We start from the raw sequence: 20,928 nt of genomic DNA, 5'->3' as shown, positions 1-20,928 counted from the left end.
GGTTACAGTATATCACACTTCATTACTGATGGTTCTGAAGAAGGGTATGCAATGTGCCGAGGCAATTCTTACACTGCTCTAACATGGTGAAATCACAAGGAGAATGCTGAGGAATATTGAATATTCTGTTAATACAGTAGTGATTTTAGGCACCTCTGTCATATGCTATTAAATAGAAGCATTTTTTCATTATATATCACTAAAAGTAGCCATCGTCAGACAGTTTTCTGCAATTATTAATCTAGTTGGTATTGTTAAGTTAAATGAATGCATTGAGTTACACATGCCAGTTCAATTCAAGAAAAAAGCATCTGTAATGCAGCACCTCTCGTTCTGGACTCTGAAGGAGAGTTGTGACACATGACACTGAATGGAATGACCTTTTTTTTTTTTTTTATACACTGACCTTGGTGTCAGTGCTGTGGCTGGTGGGTGTAGCTTCATATTTTAAGGCAGCTGGCCATATGGCTACTCTGAGCCAGAAAGCTGCTCTACATACCTGCATAATTTCATGTGGAGAGTTTGAGGAGAAGAGCAGGAAGCCTTGACATCTGCCAGAGTGCAGTTCCTCCAAACAGAAAGTCAAAGTGCACAAGCATGCAAAAAGCCAGGTCTCCGCACACAATGGCTTCACAATTTTCATTTTCATGGTAATTTAGCAGTGCACTAAAATCAGCAGTTTGGAAAGCCAGGGGAAATAAATTTGGAATCATTATGGTTCCGTTTATCTTGTAAATCAGGTTTGTTTTATTGTGTTAAAAACAGACTTGGACAAAAAATGGTCGTGATGTATTATCCATTCACTTTTAAAACCAATGAATATGAGTATTTTTGTAATTAATGCTTTGACAGTACATACATGTAGTACCCTTGTATGAAAAGACATTAATTTAACACAAATATTTTACATTTACACTAAAACAATTTCAGCACCATACAATTTATATAAAGGCAGCATCTGTGCAACTAAGGCTGTACAGTACGAATATGTGGACAATGTTGGAACAATAATAAAAAAAAGTAGGTACATTTAAGTATTAAATAGGTCTACTCACAATAACCATATTTCCATCATGATTATTGAAACATTAAGACAGCACATGTTTATTAATAATAATAATAATAATAATAAAAATGACAAAACAGGAGACATAGCTGAATTCCACAGTAGTGAAATATATCTAGCACCAGTCAGTCTCCTCCACCTTCAGAGCGTTCAGGACCAGGGGGCTGCGCATGCATGGAACTCTGGGTAGTTGTATGACTGTGAATCAGCGCAACGAAAGGCCATCTGGACATCAAGGGTCACATTTTACAATGACTTGTGACCGAACGTAAGTGAGGCTATTTCTCAGGAACACACTTGGACCGTGGCTCTGTCAGTGGCACTTTATTACAAGTGGAGCCCATATTAAACAGAAGATCTATTTTCCAACTGTGAAAGGTCAGGTTATTTTCAAAGGGCCTTTTTTAAAAGCCATAACCTTTATTTGCCCCTTTCAGATCAAGTCCTCCACACTAAAGGCCTTATCACAGATCTCTGTGGGAAATGCAACCAGCTCTGTGAGCTCCGGAGCAGAGAGAGATCCCTCTGGGTGTTCCTCAAATGTAGCCAAGAATCTTTTGAGAAAACAATATTAGGCTGGATTGATTATTGTTCATAAGACGTAGAGGGGAGCTGTGAAAAGGCTCTTATTATCTGTGTCTGCATGCTGAACAGAAGTTGTCTTAGCACTCCTGCCACAGTGTTCACCCGGGGCTTTATAAGTGGCCCTAGTGGTAAAGGATGAAGTCGACACCAAACTAACAGCTGTTTCTCAGGTTACCAGGAGCAGGAGAGTGATTCGAGATGGAAAATCCAAATGGTTTCAACCTGGCAAGATTCTGATCACAGTACATACAGCATGAAGTCTTCCAGCATCAAGAACATGTACGTAATGTTCTAGTGGTAAATGTTAAGACATCAGGATGCTAGACTCCAATCCATGGATCAACACTGCTTACAATGCAGCAACGACAGATCCCTGCAGTGCTGAGTCATGTGTTGATGTAAGAACATGAAATTAGCATTCTTCAAATGTTCTAACGTGGCCCATAGCTTTGAATCCCAAAAGTTCTAGAAATGCACTTGACTTAAAGACAAGGGCTCATATTCAGAGTGCAGTTCTGTCTTTAAAGGTCATAACGACTGAAGTGAGGATGTGAGTGAAGATCTGCAGCCCTGAAGTGAGATCCTTCGAGAATATGGCCCTGGGGTCCCACACCACAAAGTAGTTTTAATAAAGTCAAGGGGCTTTACCTATTTAGCTGACCAAAAAAAGAGGATGCTTCAATGCTGAACAAAGAAAAGAGTAATTATTCATAATGACTGTCATAATAATAAAAATCATAAATGCTTGAAAAGTCAAAAGAAGCTTGGTGCAAAAACAGTGGACTACATTAAATGCTACATTACATTTCATCCCATTTCAGGCCATGTTTTTTAGATACTTAATAAGGAATAAGCATAAGAATCTCTCATAAATATATTACCATAATGGCCCCTCTTTTCCTAGACTAATTAATACATATTAATCCCACTTTGTGGTGCGGGCCCCATGTTAAATTGTGTTGCCATTTATCATTTATCAAGTCTACTCTTCAAGAGAAAAAGAACACATTTTGAACTCACAGTAAGAGAGTAACGGTATTCCACAAGTTTAACCGCCTCACTTGGATTATGCACGTGGAATGTTGAAGGCACGTGGCATCTGCTCCGCTTCTCTCCAAGTCTGTTGCAGCATAACATTTCAATTATCCACTTTGATTTCATCCCAAAGCTGCAATAGCTCAACAAAATCCTTCTGATTTAGCACCTCTAAATTTTGGATTTAGCACCTCAAAAAGAGGTCATCATCACAGACAACGACTCACAAATAGTACCAGTACAGGTAACAGATGAGAAGAAGACATACAATTTTAACAAAAACAAAATACTTATCAGGGAACTATAATAAAATGTCCCAGTGCCCACTTGGGGGTTACTGGCCAGCCAGTGGCATTTGGAGAACAGGGCCAGCTGAATATGATGCTAATATAATGTTTTACTGTACAATCGCCATCCTGTGGGCCAAACTTAAATTCACTTCTAACCTATTGAAGTAGTTCGTGTTGGGTTACAGCACAAACAAAAGTGTTTTCAAGCTGTCTGCACAACCTGTCAACCCACCTAAAAAGCACCTTTTAGCGATGTGTCTGCTTATTTGTGTTTTTTTTTTTTTTTTTTCATTTAATATAACTATTTACTCGCAACATATTAACAATAACCTTAAAAAAAACAACGCTATTGTTTTGTTGGCCACACTGCCGTCATTGACTTTTAGGGGGCACTTTGTTGGCGTAAAAGTCTCTGCAGGTCTGGCAGCAGCGTTGGTACCACCTCATGTCCTCACACAGGTTCTTCTCGCGGATCACCTTACAGTAGACCGTCCACCGGTCCCCGGTGCACTTGTACGTCAGGGCAGCTTTGAGGAGAACAGCAAAGAGGTCAGTGCCACATGAATCACATGCACAAGAGAAACAGACTGCGTTTACGGTCGAGGGGAGCTAGGCTCTCACCGAGTCTTGGTGAAGTGATGGTGTTGACATTGATCTTCTCATTGCATGGCCCCAGGTGGCACTGTCTGTACGTGGGGGGCTTCAGGATTGCTGGGCAGTCGCTGCCATGACGACCGGTGACGCGGTGCATGCACTGAACCACCCTGGATTGGAGGGCCCTTCCACAGGAGGCAGAGCACTGAAAGCATCACATAATCCAAAATAAATTCAACTTTAATTCACTGAAATTTAACTAAAAAAGTATGAGTGTACGATTTTACCCTCCTAGTGTCAAAAAAATAAAACCTAGTTCAAGGGCAGTCCTTACATTTTCATCTGTAGTCAATGATCAAGATCTTCTATACTTTAAAACATTAGACATTAAAACATGATGCTCCACAGCATAGCCGTACACTTTACTGGATGCGCCAATAATAATTAGCATAGTTTATGAAAAGATTATGTTGGGAGCTCTATCTGAAAGAAGCTTGACTGCTAATGCTAATGTTACCTTGGCAATTAATTTTACCTTGAGGCCTGGCTTCACACTTAACGAATTATTAAAATGTAATTAGTTGCTCACACTAGTGCCCGTGGAAAGCTTTGTTTCCAGAGCTCTCCACTTGATATGTCTTTGAGTAGATACTCGGCTAATGTGCCACGCTGAAAGGCCCCCGGGATTATCTAATTATGATCATTCGCCGATACTGTGCATCCATGCTCTGCCACATGCCCACCAGTTGTCACCAGGAACCATCGGTCAGATCAGACGTCGCAGATGCTGGATCAGGACGCGACGGCACGTCGCTGGAACATGACGCGTGGAACAGTGTTCTTTGAATAATGCATTTGAGATTACCGCCTGTGAGACAAGCTGGCGGGAAAATGTCAGAGTTGCGGAAAAATTCAGCTGAGATCACAATACTTGTATCTCACATTTGGTGCGTGTTACTGACTGCTAAATTTGTGTAGGAGCATTACTTCGAACTGTTGATAATAAACCTATAGTTTTGAGTTTGGCAAAATGACATGAGTCTGTCAGAAGTAAATACAAAGCAATTTTAAACATGGATAAAGTTTATACAGATATACATGGTTCACAGTGTTTTTGGGAACATTATCTGAATTATTAATTATTTTAAATTAAATGTTGCCTGACTGAATTATTGAAAAAACAAAATAATTTGCTACAAATGTTATTTCATTTAATTTACAATATAAGAAAAACCAGATCATCTCCACGTCATACCCCTTCTAAGCCGCTTTCCCATGTTTGTCTCTGTCATAGTTGTAAACATGTAATGTAGAAATCATTATTAACTCATTGCAAAGTGCATGATTATTTTACATTGCTTGATTGGCAGGCCTAAAATAATAATTGCTAAGTCTAATGTGATCAAGCACACAGACACAATTGTTTAGTGCAAAAGGGCCAACGCATCTTTCATTAAGGCGCCATATATGTAGAATGGACAGAGTGGTAAAAATGGACTCAATATGGCAGCCTGACCATTGTCTCTAAATGTCTAATAAACGCTATGAGCCGTGAAAATCGTGACTTCCAGTAGCGTGTCTGCAGCCCAATGTTCCTTCAAGCTTCAATCTATTATTAATGGAGAATGACAACCTAAACAGGGCCTTTTAGCAATTTCACATATTCTCAAAGAGAATATCCACATCTCGACCGCCACCCCACCCTCGAAGACATCCACCTAATTTGCACTCAGAGGGTAGTGATGGACCAGCATACAGAAGCTGAATGGCATTATAATTGCAACTTGTGCACCAGCAATGCAACCCCATGGAAGAGTGAAGTGGACTGAGGAGCCGACAACAGAGATAAACAGACTCACGATACATGGAGCATCCTGCCAAAAATGGAGTCTATGTTACAGCATAGAAGCGTGGCCACGGCCCCAGTATGACAAAACAATTACACGCCGCTGGACAAGTTTCAAATGCAGCCACTAACTGTGTCATTCTGTTCCAGTACGGCCAAATGTATTTCACATAATTGGACAATGATGACATTCAAATACTGTCTGGATCCAGAGCAAATTAAAAACAATGGAAAAATGATGCTTCACAGGCAGACTATAGGCACTTTGTTTTTTTCAGGCACTATCTTCATTTTGCAGACAGGGTGAACACAACACATCAGCCATTTTCAACTGGCTAAATACCTAATCCCAGTGCAGTAATCTCCTCTAATCCCCAATCAGAACAATCGGGAGGAGATCATTAATGCTGGCTCTGCTATTGCAGAACACAGTCCAGCCCCAATGAGCCGACAGGAAATCAAAACAACAAAAACAGCTCCTATAAAAGAGGTGGATGCGAGTCTGGGCGTTCCCGTCACCTGTTTCCCCACTGCGATGCTCACACTGTGGATATTAACTTCTCAGAGGAAGTGCATGCCCTCCCCAAGATGCTGACAGCTCCGCCTTGATTGTACTCAATGAGAGCGAGAACCGCATGCGGTCCGCATGTGAACAAGAGGCATCTCAGCTTCTAATCAGCATGAATGGCGTCACCGGGTCAGAGCGGGGCATCGAGATGGAAAACCTGATTAGTTTTTCACAAGTTTTTTACAGCTTCACTGAACCACAAACTCAAGTACTGAGCCTGGAAGCAGACTGGTGGCATTTAAACACACACACACACACACACACAACCTTAAGGAGGCCTTCGATGTTGTCCTGCAGATGCAGACGTCAGGCGGCAGCCGAGAGGCCGCCTTTGGGGCAGGGTCACGGGAGGGGTGGGCGAGAACCTCCCGTTTCCAGTTGATTTTGTCTTTGTGATCTCTGCTTGCCATCACTGTGCAGCGACCTTAAGCCTCTGGTTCAGAGCTGGTTCTTCAAAGTCAACTGTAAAAAACTGAGCATCGAGCTGCTGCACATCACACCATTTCCGATGAAAGGGGGAAAAAAAGGATCCCCTTGTATCAACAGCATCAGAGTCAATTTTATGAGCACCGACTGTGCCCATTAATAAAAAAAATGATAAAAATTGTCTTTGACACTGACTATTATTAAATAATAATAATTAAAATAACAATACCACAGATGAGTGCAGCAAGAAAATCTTTATTTTTTCAATCCTGCTTGACTATGAAAGGAGACTTAAGGCCACAGATCAGATGATCTAGCATAAACCTTCAGAATCTGTTTTTTTTTTTTGGTTGTTGTTGTAAGGGGCAGCAAACACTATCAAATATGCTTTGCAAGCGCTATTGTTCCCCCCTCATTGTCAAACAGGGGTCTCAGGAGTCTGCCTTATTTAGCCACTTTAATGAAAAATTGGATTAGCCCACGCTTCTCCGCAGTCGGCAGATTTCACCCGGCAAAGTGGCGCTCATTACTAGAATGTGCTGGAAAGGCACTGTTACCGTGTTTTTCTAGGAGATTACCCAGAGGCCTCTGGGGGCGCAGTGAAGTGGGATGGTGATGGGGTTGTCGTGAGCTTGGCACTCAACTGAGGCAAATGCCTATGCGCAATGGATGTATGGACGGACACCCCACAGCTATCATGTCTCCCGTGAGGCTGTCTGTCCATCTGGGCCAAAGACAGGTGAAACTAGAAGCAATAACAACTCAAAAAATCTAGATGGCTGCTACACTAACTTTATTCCCACGGCAACTACTGTCATAATCATCATGCTACCATAAAAACTGTCTGTACTCGCCTGTATTTTCCCAAGAGTCGTAAAAGTGCAAAAAAAGATCAGACGACCCTTCAACACGCTGTGCATCACGTGAGGTTACAGCTTCGGCTGAGATACGCCTTCAAACGCTGGGTGCCGGCGGGTTGCAGACTCCGCTGAGAAACTAGTTCAGCTTGTCACTGCAACAGACTACTGCAAGTCAGACTACTGTCAAGTCAAAAGCATGCTCAAGCCCGGGATCGTGCCACCATCAGCAAAAGCAGCACAAATCAGTTGGATATAACTAAACAGCTTGGGAGAAATAAGTAGGCATGAGTAAATATATTATTATACCTCCCAGTTGCAACGGATTATCAGTGTTTAGAACATAGAACGGGTGGCAGTAGCCTATGACACACTCGCCTATGAACCAGAAGACCCAGGTTCAAATCCCACTTACTACCATTGTGTCCCTGAGCAAGACACTTGCTCCAGGGGGGACTGTCCCTGTAACTACTGATTGTCGCTCTGGATAATGGCATATGATAAATGCTGTAAGTGTAAATGTAAACATATAAAACAGCACCAGTAGATTCTCTAACTTTATTTAAACAAAGCGACACTTGCTTCCTTGAAAGTGCTATACACTATCTATTATAATTATTAATAGGATTATTTTAGAACTGTCTAGTGAATGGGGTCTCAAGTGATCAAGGTAGATTACAGTATAAGGCCAATTTACACCGCATCACCCCTGTTGCTGTTATTCTAGACTTTTTTCAACAGAATAAACTCACTGAACGGGAAAACATGCACATGGCACACTTAATTTAAGAAACTGATGCGTCACAATTAAATCAATAAAAACATGGAGATCAGTAATTGGTATACTGATACTTTCTGAGATATCGAATAATTAAGCAATAACCCACTCAAGGTCACACTGTAGCTGGATGAGTTGCTGGCACTGGAGACATGAGGAGGAAGGTTGTAAACACAGTTAATCAAAGCTTTACTGAGATTCTGAGAAGCTTCCACATGGGATGACGCTATGAAACAAAGCCGATGTGTGGGCTAATGCAATTATTATTAATTAGATATTGTCATTCTCAGGATTCCTGTCAGCCAATCAAAATGTCAGGTTTGAAATAACTGTGGCGTGATGCCACAGTTATTCTTTCACGTTGAACTTTACTAAATGTACTTTCAGGAAGCGTAGGTGTTGATGCACATATTTTTTAGTAAAGAATCAAAAGAGTCAAAAAAAGACAGAGGGCTTTATTACAGATTTGAGGAAAAAAAATTCTAAATTCCAGCACCCCAGAAAAGCCTCAATATGTCACAGAAATCTCAGAGCAAGAGAAAGAAAGAGCTTTGACATTTTCAGAGAAATAATGATTGGAAAACATATGATTTATCTTGCAAATTATAGACAAGTTAGACTGCCAAGAAAACAAAAATAATTAATGCAAATGTTGAATATATAATGTATACATTCATACCGTCCTTCTCTCATCTGGGATCTGCAGGGGACTGGTTCAAAGACTCTATGGATTCTGGCATCGTATAATCTATAATCTTTTAAATTATCTATTGAGTAAATATAATACCTAATAAAATGTAAATGCTGTGCAATTAATGACAAGATGCTTCGGTCTACAGATGCAGGATCCACATATACTGTATGTAGTCTGAAATATGTGTAGTAGTCTTGCAAGTATTAAAATTAACTACAAAATGCCATGGTCCAGATGGTGCTGATGCTGATTTGCACATTTCCATTTCAACATGCTGTGTGGCAGGTAGCTCACTACTTATTCATTTGTTGTCAACCACAGTGAGTAGCTAGCCAGTGCGGTTGGCTAATTGCAGCCATAACCATCAGTGTCCCCCTAAGCAGCAGTCAGTTGACCAATTTGTTACATAGAATGTGAATATACTAATCATACAGAGTCTCACTGGTGCAGTGTACAAGCAGAAGGAAACGCAGTTTAACAGATATCGCACGTCTTTTAAAACAACAACTCTCCAAAATGGCATCACTGGGAGACTGGGAGAAAAATTCTGGTGCATAACTGTTCACTCCGCCAGCTATTAGCTGAACTTGTGATGGTTCGCCCCTCTCAATTGCCTCAGCTATTGTAACACTGAAGACTACCAGTTCACACCTCTTCAGAGGCAGGTATTTTGGTCAATAAGCAGAGAATGAGCTATAGCCACCGTGCTACTCTCACGTGGTACAGGATGGCTCGTCTTCCACATCTTGTCAAAAGCTGTTTTTTTGAATGCTCCAAAACCAAATTCTTAAAAAAATTCCTTGGAATGTTACATTGTTCTTCATAGTACATGGTTCTGTGTGATTTGACAATTGCATGTTGCTGTTGATCCAAGGTTAACTCAACTCAAATTGCAGCATATTTTCTTCCAGGATAGAAAACATTAGGGAAATCTGTGCATATTGTACATTACATATTCATTTTAATCAAGAGGTTTTGGGAATATTTCTGATTTAATTCAAATGGTGGTAGTAGCCTAGTGGGTAACATCCTCACCTATGTACCAGAAGTCCCAGGTTCAAATCCCACTTGCTAACATTGTTTCCCTGAGCAAGACACTTAATTCTAAGTGTCTCCAGGGGGTAAATGTAAATGTAAATGTTTGATTAATCAATTTACACATATAACCACCGGATGGTTGATTTGGTCTCAAGGCCGCTTAAACCCAAACACACACACAACTACATGGGATCAAAAATGTTTGCTAATATTTCACGAGATTCCAGAGTATTGACAGATGATGACTCTGCTGATTTTCTAAATGGTGACCAGTTTAGAATTTAAAGTGAAGTGATTGTCATTATGAAGTCAGCAAGCATCCATCACCTTTGCTCAGTTGCACCTTGATGGTTCGGCAACTTCCTGATTGGCCCGTTTCCTTACCTGCTAGGTCACCACTGCCCCCATTTCTGAGCAGTGTCAAGCCTGTAACAACCAGCACTGGCTGAAAAAATGTGTATAAAGCTCATTTCATTTAAAAATGGGTTTAGTGTATATAGCCATGTATTTTCCTATGCATTTGTCTCTTTAGTACAAGTATGACACTGTAGGCGGTGACAGTGGCTGCACACTTGTGACAAATTAGGATCAATGACTGTTCAGCTTCAGCGCGTTTACTTTTGTAAGCAACGCAGGCCTTGGGAGAAAATGAATAACTAGGCAATAACTAACCGGCTTAGCGATACGAAGAGCTTGCTTTTATTAATCAAGAGAGCTATTAGGCAATGAGAAGGAGGATGTCTGTACCTTTGACCAGTCTCCAGTCTTCCACTCGTAGCACTGGGAGTGGTCCTCGCAGGGTTCCTCCTCCGCTGGGCGGGACAGAGGGTCACAGCGGCCCTGGGGATTGGTGCAGGTCACAGTGCGACTACGGGAACCCTGACCACAGGCAGACGAGCACTGAAAATGAGAAGGGGGAGAGATGGATGAAGGGGGGAGGACGGAGGGGGAGGGGAGGTTGCTCGTTTATGAGCGCCCCCATGTAGAGTCACATTAGCAGCTCTCTTGCAGTCTCCTTTAATGAAGTGAAAGACTCGAGGGGAGGGAGAGAGAGAGAGAGAGAGAGACAGAGAGAGAGAGGTACTGCCACACTGCCCTCAACAGGATTCTGGAACACACTACCGCAAATTCTGTATTTTAACAACATCTGGGAATTCACTCCGGTATTACAAGAGAATATATTTAGTCTATAATTACATAGGAACAACAACAGGAAAATCAGACCTCAATCCACTGATTCACCAGTTCAATGTTTCAAATCATATACAGTGGATCAAAAAGTATTTGGCAACTTGTTCCCCTTAAAAATATGAGATAGGTGTGTAATTTTCATTATAGGTACACTTCAACTGTGAGAGACAAACAAATCCAGGAAATCAGGAGATTCAGGAGATCTAAGAAGATCTGCATGGAACAATGGGCCAAAATACCAGATATGGTGTGTACAAACTTGATGAAGTCCTACAGAAAACATTTGACTTATGTCATTGCCACCAAGGTTACATTACAAATTATTGAGGTGATCTTTTGCCATTGACCAAATACATATTTCCTGCACCATATGCAAATAAAATATATATTTTTTATTCTGTCTCTCACCGTTTCAAAATGACTGACTTCTCTCATGCTTTTTAAGTAGGACAACTTGCACAGTTGGTCCCTGGCAAAAATGTTTTGCTCCACTGTAGTTTAGCTACCACATGAAACATAAGTGAAAGTGATTGTCATTGTGACACACTGCAGCACAGCACACAGGGCACACAGTGAAATGTGTCCTCTACTTTTAACCATGGTGAGCAGTGGGCAGCCATGACAGGCACCTGGGGAGCAGTGTGTGGGGACTCAAACTGGCAACCTTCTGATTATGAGCCCGTTTCCTTACCCGCTACCCGGGGAGCAGTGTGTGGGGAGAAATGGAGAAATGCTAATCCAGCCAGACAATATTCCTTCTACTCCCCAGATTTTACTTAAGAATTGACTGTCACAAACTCTCAGTACCATAGTATCGTCATCATTGACCATAGACTCCTCCTTTTACCTAATAGCAGTGCAATCCATCGAACTTGGCATTTGGATCCAAGAATATGATGGCCCATCCATCGAAGAAACGGAACAACTTCTCCAAGAAATTACACTACGAACACAGTGACGAAGCAGGCAGGCTGTTGCTTCATCAACTACGGTGTAAAAAAGTTCTATCCCTGAAATCCGAATAGCACCAAATGTAACCTCTACCCATCTGCAAATTATTAATAACCACTTCAGGAATTATTATGCTGATATTTACATGTCAGAGGCCACAGTTGACATCACAGAGATCCAGGCATTTTTAGACAGTCTTGAAATTCCACAAGTTGATTCCAAGGCAAAATGAACTATAGATGCATCTATAACATCTCAGAAAATCATGCATGCTATTAACTCTTTAACTTGCAGTAGGACAGCTGGATCTCGATTGAAATTCTATAAAACATTTTTCCAATAAATTGGCATCCATTCTCTGTTCTCTATTTGAAAAACATACTACATACAGGTAGAATGCATGAAACAACGAACCAGGCTGTCTTGGAGCACGTCTGGGTTCAGACCAGGGCTTATCACCTCTGATCAAACAGGGCGTATGTTAGACAGACAATAGTTTTTTAACATGCGGCACCTTTTCAATATAATTTACTCTGGCCAATCCAGTGACAATGCCGAAAGGCGATCTGTTTCAGGTACTGAAAAAATTTGGCTTTTGCTCCACTTTTATATCCTGATTTGGCTTAATCTATGAAGCCCCACAGGCAGCTATGCGTACTATCTTTATCAATTCAACTTTCTTCGCTCTGCAGCATGGAGTCAGGCAGGGCTGCTGTTTATCACCGTTCCTGTTCAATTTAGCAATTGAACCTCTGGCCTGATGACAGGGTGCCTGGGGCTGTGAGAGGGGGTCTTACTCACAAGGTTTGACTTTATGCTGACGATTTGCTTTTATATCTCTCTGACCCTTCTTCCTCCTTGCCCTATCTTACTGACTTACTGAACAGTGTCAAAAGAATATCGGAATATAAATTACATTTCACTAAACGTGAAATCAGTAATCTAGCACTCAGTCTTAACTATGACTTTACTGTAAATAAGTCCTTTACCTATCTTGGTAAAAAGGTTACACACTCTTACAAGAAGCTATATGAAGTAAATCTTAAAAACGATCTTAAGTGGTGGTCATCCTTCCCTATTTCTCTGACAGGTCACAGTTAAACACAGTTAAAATGCGCCTTTTAGTTGTTGCCTCTTCTTTTTTCCAAGAATTGCACTCCCAATTTCTTCATTTATCTGGAATTGTCACGCTGGCTGGACATTGCAAAGAAGAAGGCTGCATATGCACAACGTCATGACACAGGGGTTTAATATTTGGTAGATAGGTCAAGGGAAACATCACCAAACAATGACCCGGCCACATTTGGACACAGCCGACACCGCCCTGCTGAGATCCAAGGAGCCACGACTCGCCGGGAGGACACAGCCAGGCCCCATGTGGGCTTCATGTTCAGCAGGGTCCCGACACGTCCGATGAGTTTTGCGGATGGTCGAGGACGCCTGCCCCACAGTCCCATATCTGGTGGCATTGAATATGAGAAGCGGCCATTCAGCGGGGTATGCCAGAGACTGACCGGAGTGGCGGGCACCTGCGGACAGCGGACAGGATACCGGTCCACCATAGATGAGCTGTGCTTTGGCCCGGGCCTGAAGCCATCAGTGCAGGACAGCCGCCACCTTTCCTTATGGACTCCAGATGGTATTCACACCTCCTTTTTCTGCCTCAGGCACTGCATAATACAGTTTAACGTTTTACATCGACAACACTTTTCCAGCGACCGGATAGCTGACATTTATCCATTAGATGCCTTAGATGTCATCGGGGTCCAGCCACAGTGAGTCACATGTTCTGGTCTTGTCCATCACTGCCCACGTTTGGGGTTTTGGGTTTTTAAGTTCTTTTGTTTTTCCAGTTTTGCTACTCAGTTGTTACTTATGTTGTTATGCTGGTTTGATGTGTGTAAATTCGACCTTTTACACATGTAATAGGTACACATGTATTGATGATTGTTGGAAAAATATAAAAAAACAGTTACAGGGACAGTCCGCCTGAATCAACTAAGCATTTTACAGCATTTATCAGATGCCCTTATCCAGCACGACTTACAATCAGTAGATACAGGAACAGTCCTCCCTGCAGACACTCAGAGTTAAGTGTCTTGCTCAGGGACACAGTGGTAGTAGGTGGTTTGAACCTGGTACTTTGTGGTGCTAAGCATTTCTAATGTTGCCATGCAGGTCTGAAATCAAAATCCACCAACAGGCCTGTAGTGTACATGTAGAGCTGGTATGACTTTAGAATGACACACCTTGGACCACTCAGAGGCCTCCCACACGGTAAGACAGTCTCTCCCTTCGCAGCCCTGTATGGCCAGGGGTTTGGGGCTCAGGCAGTACAGGTCCCTGGTGCTGATGTAGGAGCCGTTCTGTAGCTGGTAGACACACACCACATCCCGCAACTGCAGACCCTTTCCACAGGTTACTGAGCACCGACCCCAGTCGCTAGCTGCCCACCTGACAGAAAGACAGGGAGAAATACATATCCTGTATCAAACCCCTTCCACACCAGAGAGAAGTGAAACAGGCTAGTAACTAGGAGAGAAACCATCAGATTTGAAATTTGCACATAAAAAATTGATTAAGAAATGATTGAAGGGTGTGGACATCTATGGGTGTGTAGGAGCTGAAAACATCAACAGATTTTGAAAGGAAATTAATAAATATGGGTTACATTGTCTTAATCATCCCCACACATACAAAAACATACATGCCTGTGTCAATCTAAGCACCAAAAAAAAAATCGCCCTGAGCTCTAACTGCCCTGAGCTCTAATCTCAGCATGAACTTTCATAAACCTTGATTCCTGTGACACAAAGCCTGTCTTGAATGCCTTACCTGTCTTTTTAAATAGTCAGTGATCTCCCAAGACTCATTAATTAAAGACCCTCAGACACCAGCTTTGAATTCTATCTCCATATCTGCCGCAAACGTGCAGCACACAAAGAGCCCCAGAGGCTTAAAATGCGAGGAACCCCTTTATGCAATCTGCGGTTGATGGACACGAGGGCCTGTGATGTGGACTAAAATGGGTTTCAGTGAGCCATTAGGTAAGAAACCCGCCCACGCTGTAAAACTTAACACTGCACAGTTAAAGCACATTAAAGCTAAGGGCCCTGGCTGCCAACGCAAGGGCACCCTGGTCATAAAACACCGCAAGACCAATCCGTTGGTTAAACCGCATCAAAGCACAGTTCCAGAAATTTCCACGCACTAATAAGAAACGTGAGGTGAAAGAAGTTTTGATTTGTAGTGGAGGGCTTTCTTCAATTTCGTTCACTACTGCTACTTTTATTGAAGACAAGGCTATAATATTTCAATAACAGGCAAATGTGCCTCTGTGATAACACCAGACCAAACTCACAAAGGAAAAAAGAAAAAAGCATAAAAAAGCAGAAGCCTTCATAACTTTATATTGCATTTGCATGAGCTCTGCACACACTCTTCCCTCATTTCGAGACGTTCGATGCAGATGAGCACCAAACTGGGCTCGGGGTCTTACCGATACTGGCACGGGTGGGAGTTGCAGTGACGTATTTGAGGTGCCGGACGGTTGTCGGGGTGACAGTAGCTTTCATTCACAAGGGTCATAGTCTTGTTGATGAGCCTCGTGCAGGAGACCACAGTTCTTCTTTCACCTAAACAAACGCAGAAATTCAAGCCTTTGTCACACATTAGCCATCTTCAGTTTGAGCTCCTTGGCCATCATTAAGCATAAACATACATGAAGGAGATATGCACTATTCATTAAAAAGACATTTTGAGAAATTTGGTAGATGATCCGTATCACTTTATGCTGTGATCAGAATATCAACGTAAACTAGATACAGGTGGAGTGTAAATGAAAGCTCCCAGTAGATACAGCTTAATGCTGAAAACTGGAGAAATACTACACGGCATACACTGTATTTTACACCCTCTAGCCACAAAATTAAAATCACCTGACTAATATTGGGTAGCTGAACTGGATCGAGTCGTGGACTTCATAAGACCTTCATAAGAAGGTGACAAGTGGTATCTGGCACCAAGAAGTTAGCAGCAGATACTTTAGAAGATGCAATAGCACAATCCACTGATGCTTCATTATATTGTGATCAGGGAAACCTGGAGGCCAAGTCAACGTGTTCGGCCAACTGTTTATGAACACGTTTTGCACGTTCACTACTATTCAGTTCAGGTGGTTTTTATTTTTGTGGCTCATTAATATATTAGAAACACATTAAGCCATTGTCCAGAGCCACCATGTTAAGTATGGAGGGCAGTCATGCAGTAGTAATGCAGCCACCAGCTTTTCTCTGTTATGAAGACACACAAGCTATTAAAGCCGATATATATGTTTATATTTACAGTAAGCTGGCCAACTGGCCAAAATGTAATTGAGCCTTAACTAACCTCTGACTGTACTGTCTAATTGGCCATCAAATACTGAATAAAATTAATTAGAAATAATGACCTTGGTGACGAAAGGGCTATTTTATGATATCAACTGGACCAAATTAGTAATGGGTGACGCGGTGACCCTAGCAGACAATATGAAATGTGCTTGAAATCTGCCTTTAATGAATTCATAGCAACAACAGAAGCACTGTGCCAAGACGGAGGATAAGCTCATTAATTTTCAGTTGAGATAAATGTGCCAAGTCAAACCACATAGTCAAAATAATATCACAAGAGCACGGAGTGATTATGTACACACCAATCTGTACACAGAATGGAAATGATTTTCTTGCAGCATGCATTCAGCATACACATGTTTACATGCACTAATTTGAAAAGTGGTAATCAAGAAACTTTCCTCCCATTGCAAATGGGCTACATAAAAAATGAGCTGATAAGCAGACAATGGAGTATTGTAAGTCCCTAAAAAAATGTGACTAGCATACACAGACACTGTGACATTTGTCGGAACTAAAAGAATGAAGCACATTTGTGACTTTGTGTCTGTGTTTATTTATATACATACAAATACATGGATGGAGATAGACATTAAACATCATTGAGTATTTATCCAATAACGTAAACATCCTTTAAAATCTTCCATCTTAGAGCATTGTAAAATTAAACTGTCTGGATCATAGGTTTCTTTGTAAACTGATGAATGATGAATCTCTTGATAAGTTGAACTGGAATAGAATGATTGATTTAATGTAAGATTCAGCAAGTTTGTGAGCAACACCTTTTTCATTCAAAAATTCTCCATGCTAATCAATATATCATATATCAATATATCCAGAAATAGATAAACAGGCAAAAACAAGCAGAACAAGCTATGAAGGCATATCATAATATACAGCAATATAAGGAAGTACTCTGATTATGAACATGCTAATGATTCAGTCTGAGTCATCACAAAATCCTGTTTATAATTTGTTGAGGCCTCAATGTAAAATATTGATTGTCGATATTAATATTAAAACACTAACTGATACAGAACTTTATCCAACATTCACCACATTTGTTTATGGTGTTTAGTTTGAAAGTCTGACAATGCAGTGGTTTGAGGCAAATAAAATATTGAAAGAACATGAGAGGAGAGGCATTTATCCTTGCTTAAGCATTTATGTGGCGTAAATCAGTTAGTTTAATTACATTTAATTGGCATGCACTTATTTGGCATTTGCTTTTATCTTTGAGAGTCAGAATCAAATCGTCTTAATGCATAAGATGCACTCAAATGAGCTGCAGAAAACTACCGTAGTCGTTCAGCAAAAAGTGCTACAAGGTATTACATCTAATTAACACAATGGCTTACATGTCTCTTCTAAACACTTCAGCATGATCAATAGGCCACTGCTGTGTGGAAATTGAGTTGGAACTGAGTTGGTAGGGGGCAGGGGCACCCGTGCCACTGGCGCCCAACGGGCAGGAAGAAGCGGTGATGGTTCTCTCCCCACGGCCCCTGTCTCAGCCCCGTTTGATGTGCTGCTTCAGAGACTCTGCCCAGACGGCTGCAACTTCCAGATTAATTCAAGCAGCATGGGGGCACATATGCGACGCATTCAAGATTACAGCGCCACATCAGAAGCAGCCGCCTCAGACGCGCATGAGAGAGAGTAAAGCAGGATTGCCACTCTGATTCTCCACGCAGGGAACCAGTGCTTCCCCCCTACCATGTCATAAAATCCTCCAAAAAACTGGACCCTGCAGCATGTCCACTAGTCAAGGTCAAATCCACACATTATACAGCCCAGAAACGCAACTATACTGACAGGTACCGTGCCTAACTAAAACAAGAAGCATCTGTTGAAAAGCATGGTGCCTCAAGAGGAATTCTTTCTACAATACCAATTCCAATTATTGTTTTTTTTTACAAATGTTCACTCATTTTGAATTTGATGCAAAGTTGTAGAGGAAACACCCGTTTCACAGGCTCATTGGAAACAGGGGATTGTCATGATTTTGTATAAAAGGAGCATCCCCAAAAGGCTAAGTCATTCACAAGCAAGGATGGGGCGAGGTTCACCACTCTATGAACAACTGTGTAGGCAGTTTAGGAACATCGTTTCATAGTGTATAATGGCAAGAAATCTAGTGATTTCATCATCTATTGTCCATAATATAATCAAAGATTCTGAGAATCTAGAGAAATCTCTGTACGTAAGCGGCAAGGTCAAAAACCAACATTGAATGTCCATGACCATCGATCCCTCAGGCGGCACTGCATTAAAATCCATCATCATCCGAATTTTTATGAGTGCAAAGTTCAAGGCCAGCTGTTTTGTGATGGTATGGGGGTGTGTTAGTGGAGCCATGACAGGCACCCGGGGAGAAGTGTGTTGGGACGGCACCTTGCTCAGTGGCACCTCACTGGCACCTTGGTAGTTCGGGGTTTGAACTGGCAACCTTCAGATTACGAGGCCACTTCCCTACACGCTAGGCCACCACTGCCCCAATAGTATATTCAGTTGAACATAGATTTACATTTACATTTACAGCATTTATCAGCTATAAAACAGAGGTAAAATGAAAGGTTGTCTGGGTGGTGTTTTAATATGTGGAAGGTGGGACAGAAGTAAAAAGAATGGACATGGCCATGGCTGACCTCCACCACACTGGACGTTGCAGTCCTCCCAGCTGCTGTGGGTCCACAGGTAAAGGTGCTCTGGCTCTCTCTGCACCTCGCTGGTGTTCTCCTGAGACTGGTTCTGGGACACTGTGTACTCATAGTGGATTCCATACATTTGGTCATGGAACAAAAGCACCTTCATTTGGCAAACATGAAAAAGAATACGTATATAAGATATATGCAACACAAGGGCCTTGTTATCAAGTGCAGCCAATGAAAATTATACAGGTGTTTCAAATTCATGTAAACGTCATGCACAACATATAGTTTCCATGATCTATAACTTGATATACCTTCAAATTTTATAATCCTCACAGATGCATATAACTCCTACAAAACTCCTTATAAAACACTAAACCCTCACACGTAATCTGCTGCAAAGGTTCTCAGCATAGAGAAACACTCCAGTGTGCGTAATTGGGTCAATAAGGGTCCGGTTAACAGGAGGTGTTCTTCTGGGTGGTTCACACGCTGTAATTTAGGGTAAAAAGGGGCCAGCCTCTTTCCCCATAATGGCTTGCAGCAAGGAGGGTGAAGAAGACCCCTGTACACGATAGCAGGTGTGCACAATTTGAATCTGATACCAATTTTCGTAACGTGTCACGAGGCATGATCTGAGTAGGACTAAGCTGCGAACGATAACAGATCTCGGGCAATTTGGAAATGTTTTTAATCCAATCTGCCCTCAGAGTCCTTGAGGTTTAACTTGAGCCTGTCGGGCAGAAAAGAAGGCCACCGAAGAGCTGCGCTTCAGCGTCATTTTTCCCTGAGATAGAAATCTGTGCAGGGATGTAAACATTTGAGCCGTTTGAAGTCAAGTTATTGAGATCCAAAGGTTATTTAGCTTTTTTCTTTCCATAAATCCTTGGCTTCGAGTGAAGGCTGCCTCATTCCTCATTGATGTTAATTGTAATCTCTCCCCTCGAGGTTCCTGTAGTTTAATTGACAACTTCAGAAAACGTGGGGAGCAGTTTGACTTAATCTCCCACACTGGACCGAATCAGCTCTATGGAAGATCCTAAATGAAACAAGGTGCTAAAAGGATCCCGTTTCAGTTTCACTCATTTCCTATGCTTTAGCTTACTATGAAGAGGCATGATGTCATGTTGAAACCAAAGAGTCATATATACATTTCATGGGGAAAAGAAGAAATTTGTTCCAGATTTCCCAGGATTTTGAAGGTTCCAGGTCAACCATGGAACTGTCCCAAAACATGTTTAAATTGTGGCCTAAAAATCGCCAGGCTGTGGCGTTCTGGATGCTGTTTGCTTGTTTACCCTGGACCACGAACAGTGTGAGTGTCTTAAGCCCAATGGCAACTCTGTATACGACACATGTTTTCCAGTTGCTGATCGTCGCCACTTGCAGGCAAGTCAACGTGTTCTTTTCCACTGGACGCATGAACAAACAGGCCTGAAAGGTGTGAAGGCAACACCCACTGGATCAAAGATAGACCTGTTGCTGGAGGGACACCGCAACGGTAATAGCTTTACCATGAGGTGGAGTGGCGTCTTAGTAGGTCCCTTGGCAGACATTTTCTCCCACAGCCCCCGCCTCACGTAGCGGACCGTTGTGCCGGCAAGCTCGAACTCCCCGGGCAGCTCAATCTTCCAGTCGCTGTTGATGGATCTCTTGCTGGAGTCCTTCAGTGCTGTGACATTCAAATCATACAGATTAATGACGTGTTAATCCGCGTGCCATCGGAATAACAGTCACCGCTGAGAGGCAATTTGTCAGCGTGACTTTATTTTCAATAAAGTACAACACGTCTTTTTACAATCCAGTGTAGTACACATTAAATTAAAACCACTCTAAAAGGAGCATGAACAGCACTGTCAACTATAAATACATAGTCAAGCACTAAAACTTTCACAGTATCGTAAACCGGAGGCTGCAGAAAACAACTGTCTAATAAATCCCACAATTTGATGCCTTTAGACCTATAA

At 41.9% G+C, this 20,928-nt stretch overlaps 1 protein-coding gene across 1 annotated transcript in view; it reads right to left on the bottom strand.

Annotated features, from left to right (window-relative positions):
- Positions 1–771: 771 nt before the first annotated feature.
- The window catches only part of LOC114766187 (A disintegrin and metalloproteinase with thrombospondin motifs 17-like), a 70,894-nt gene continuing 50,737 nt past the window's right edge, over positions 772–20,928 (bottom strand). The window contains 7 exon segments of the mRNA XM_028956836.1: positions 772–3,503; positions 3,598–3,775; positions 10,525–10,677; positions 14,169–14,373; positions 15,419–15,554; positions 18,959–19,118; positions 20,476–20,633. Coding sequence (XP_028812669.1) covers positions 3,349–3,503; positions 3,598–3,775; positions 10,525–10,677; positions 14,169–14,373; positions 15,419–15,554; positions 18,959–19,118; positions 20,476–20,633 — 1,145 coding nt within the window. The 3' untranslated portion in view covers positions 772–3,348.

This window comes from Denticeps clupeoides, chromosome 16 (genome assembly GCF_900700375.1).
Source record: "Denticeps clupeoides chromosome 16, fDenClu1.1, whole genome shotgun sequence".
Taxonomy (NCBI): domain Eukaryota; kingdom Metazoa; phylum Chordata; class Actinopteri; order Clupeiformes; family Denticipitidae; genus Denticeps; species Denticeps clupeoides.
The sequence above is the reverse complement of the archived record's forward strand: the minus strand, read 5'-3'. Positions and strand labels throughout refer to the sequence as shown.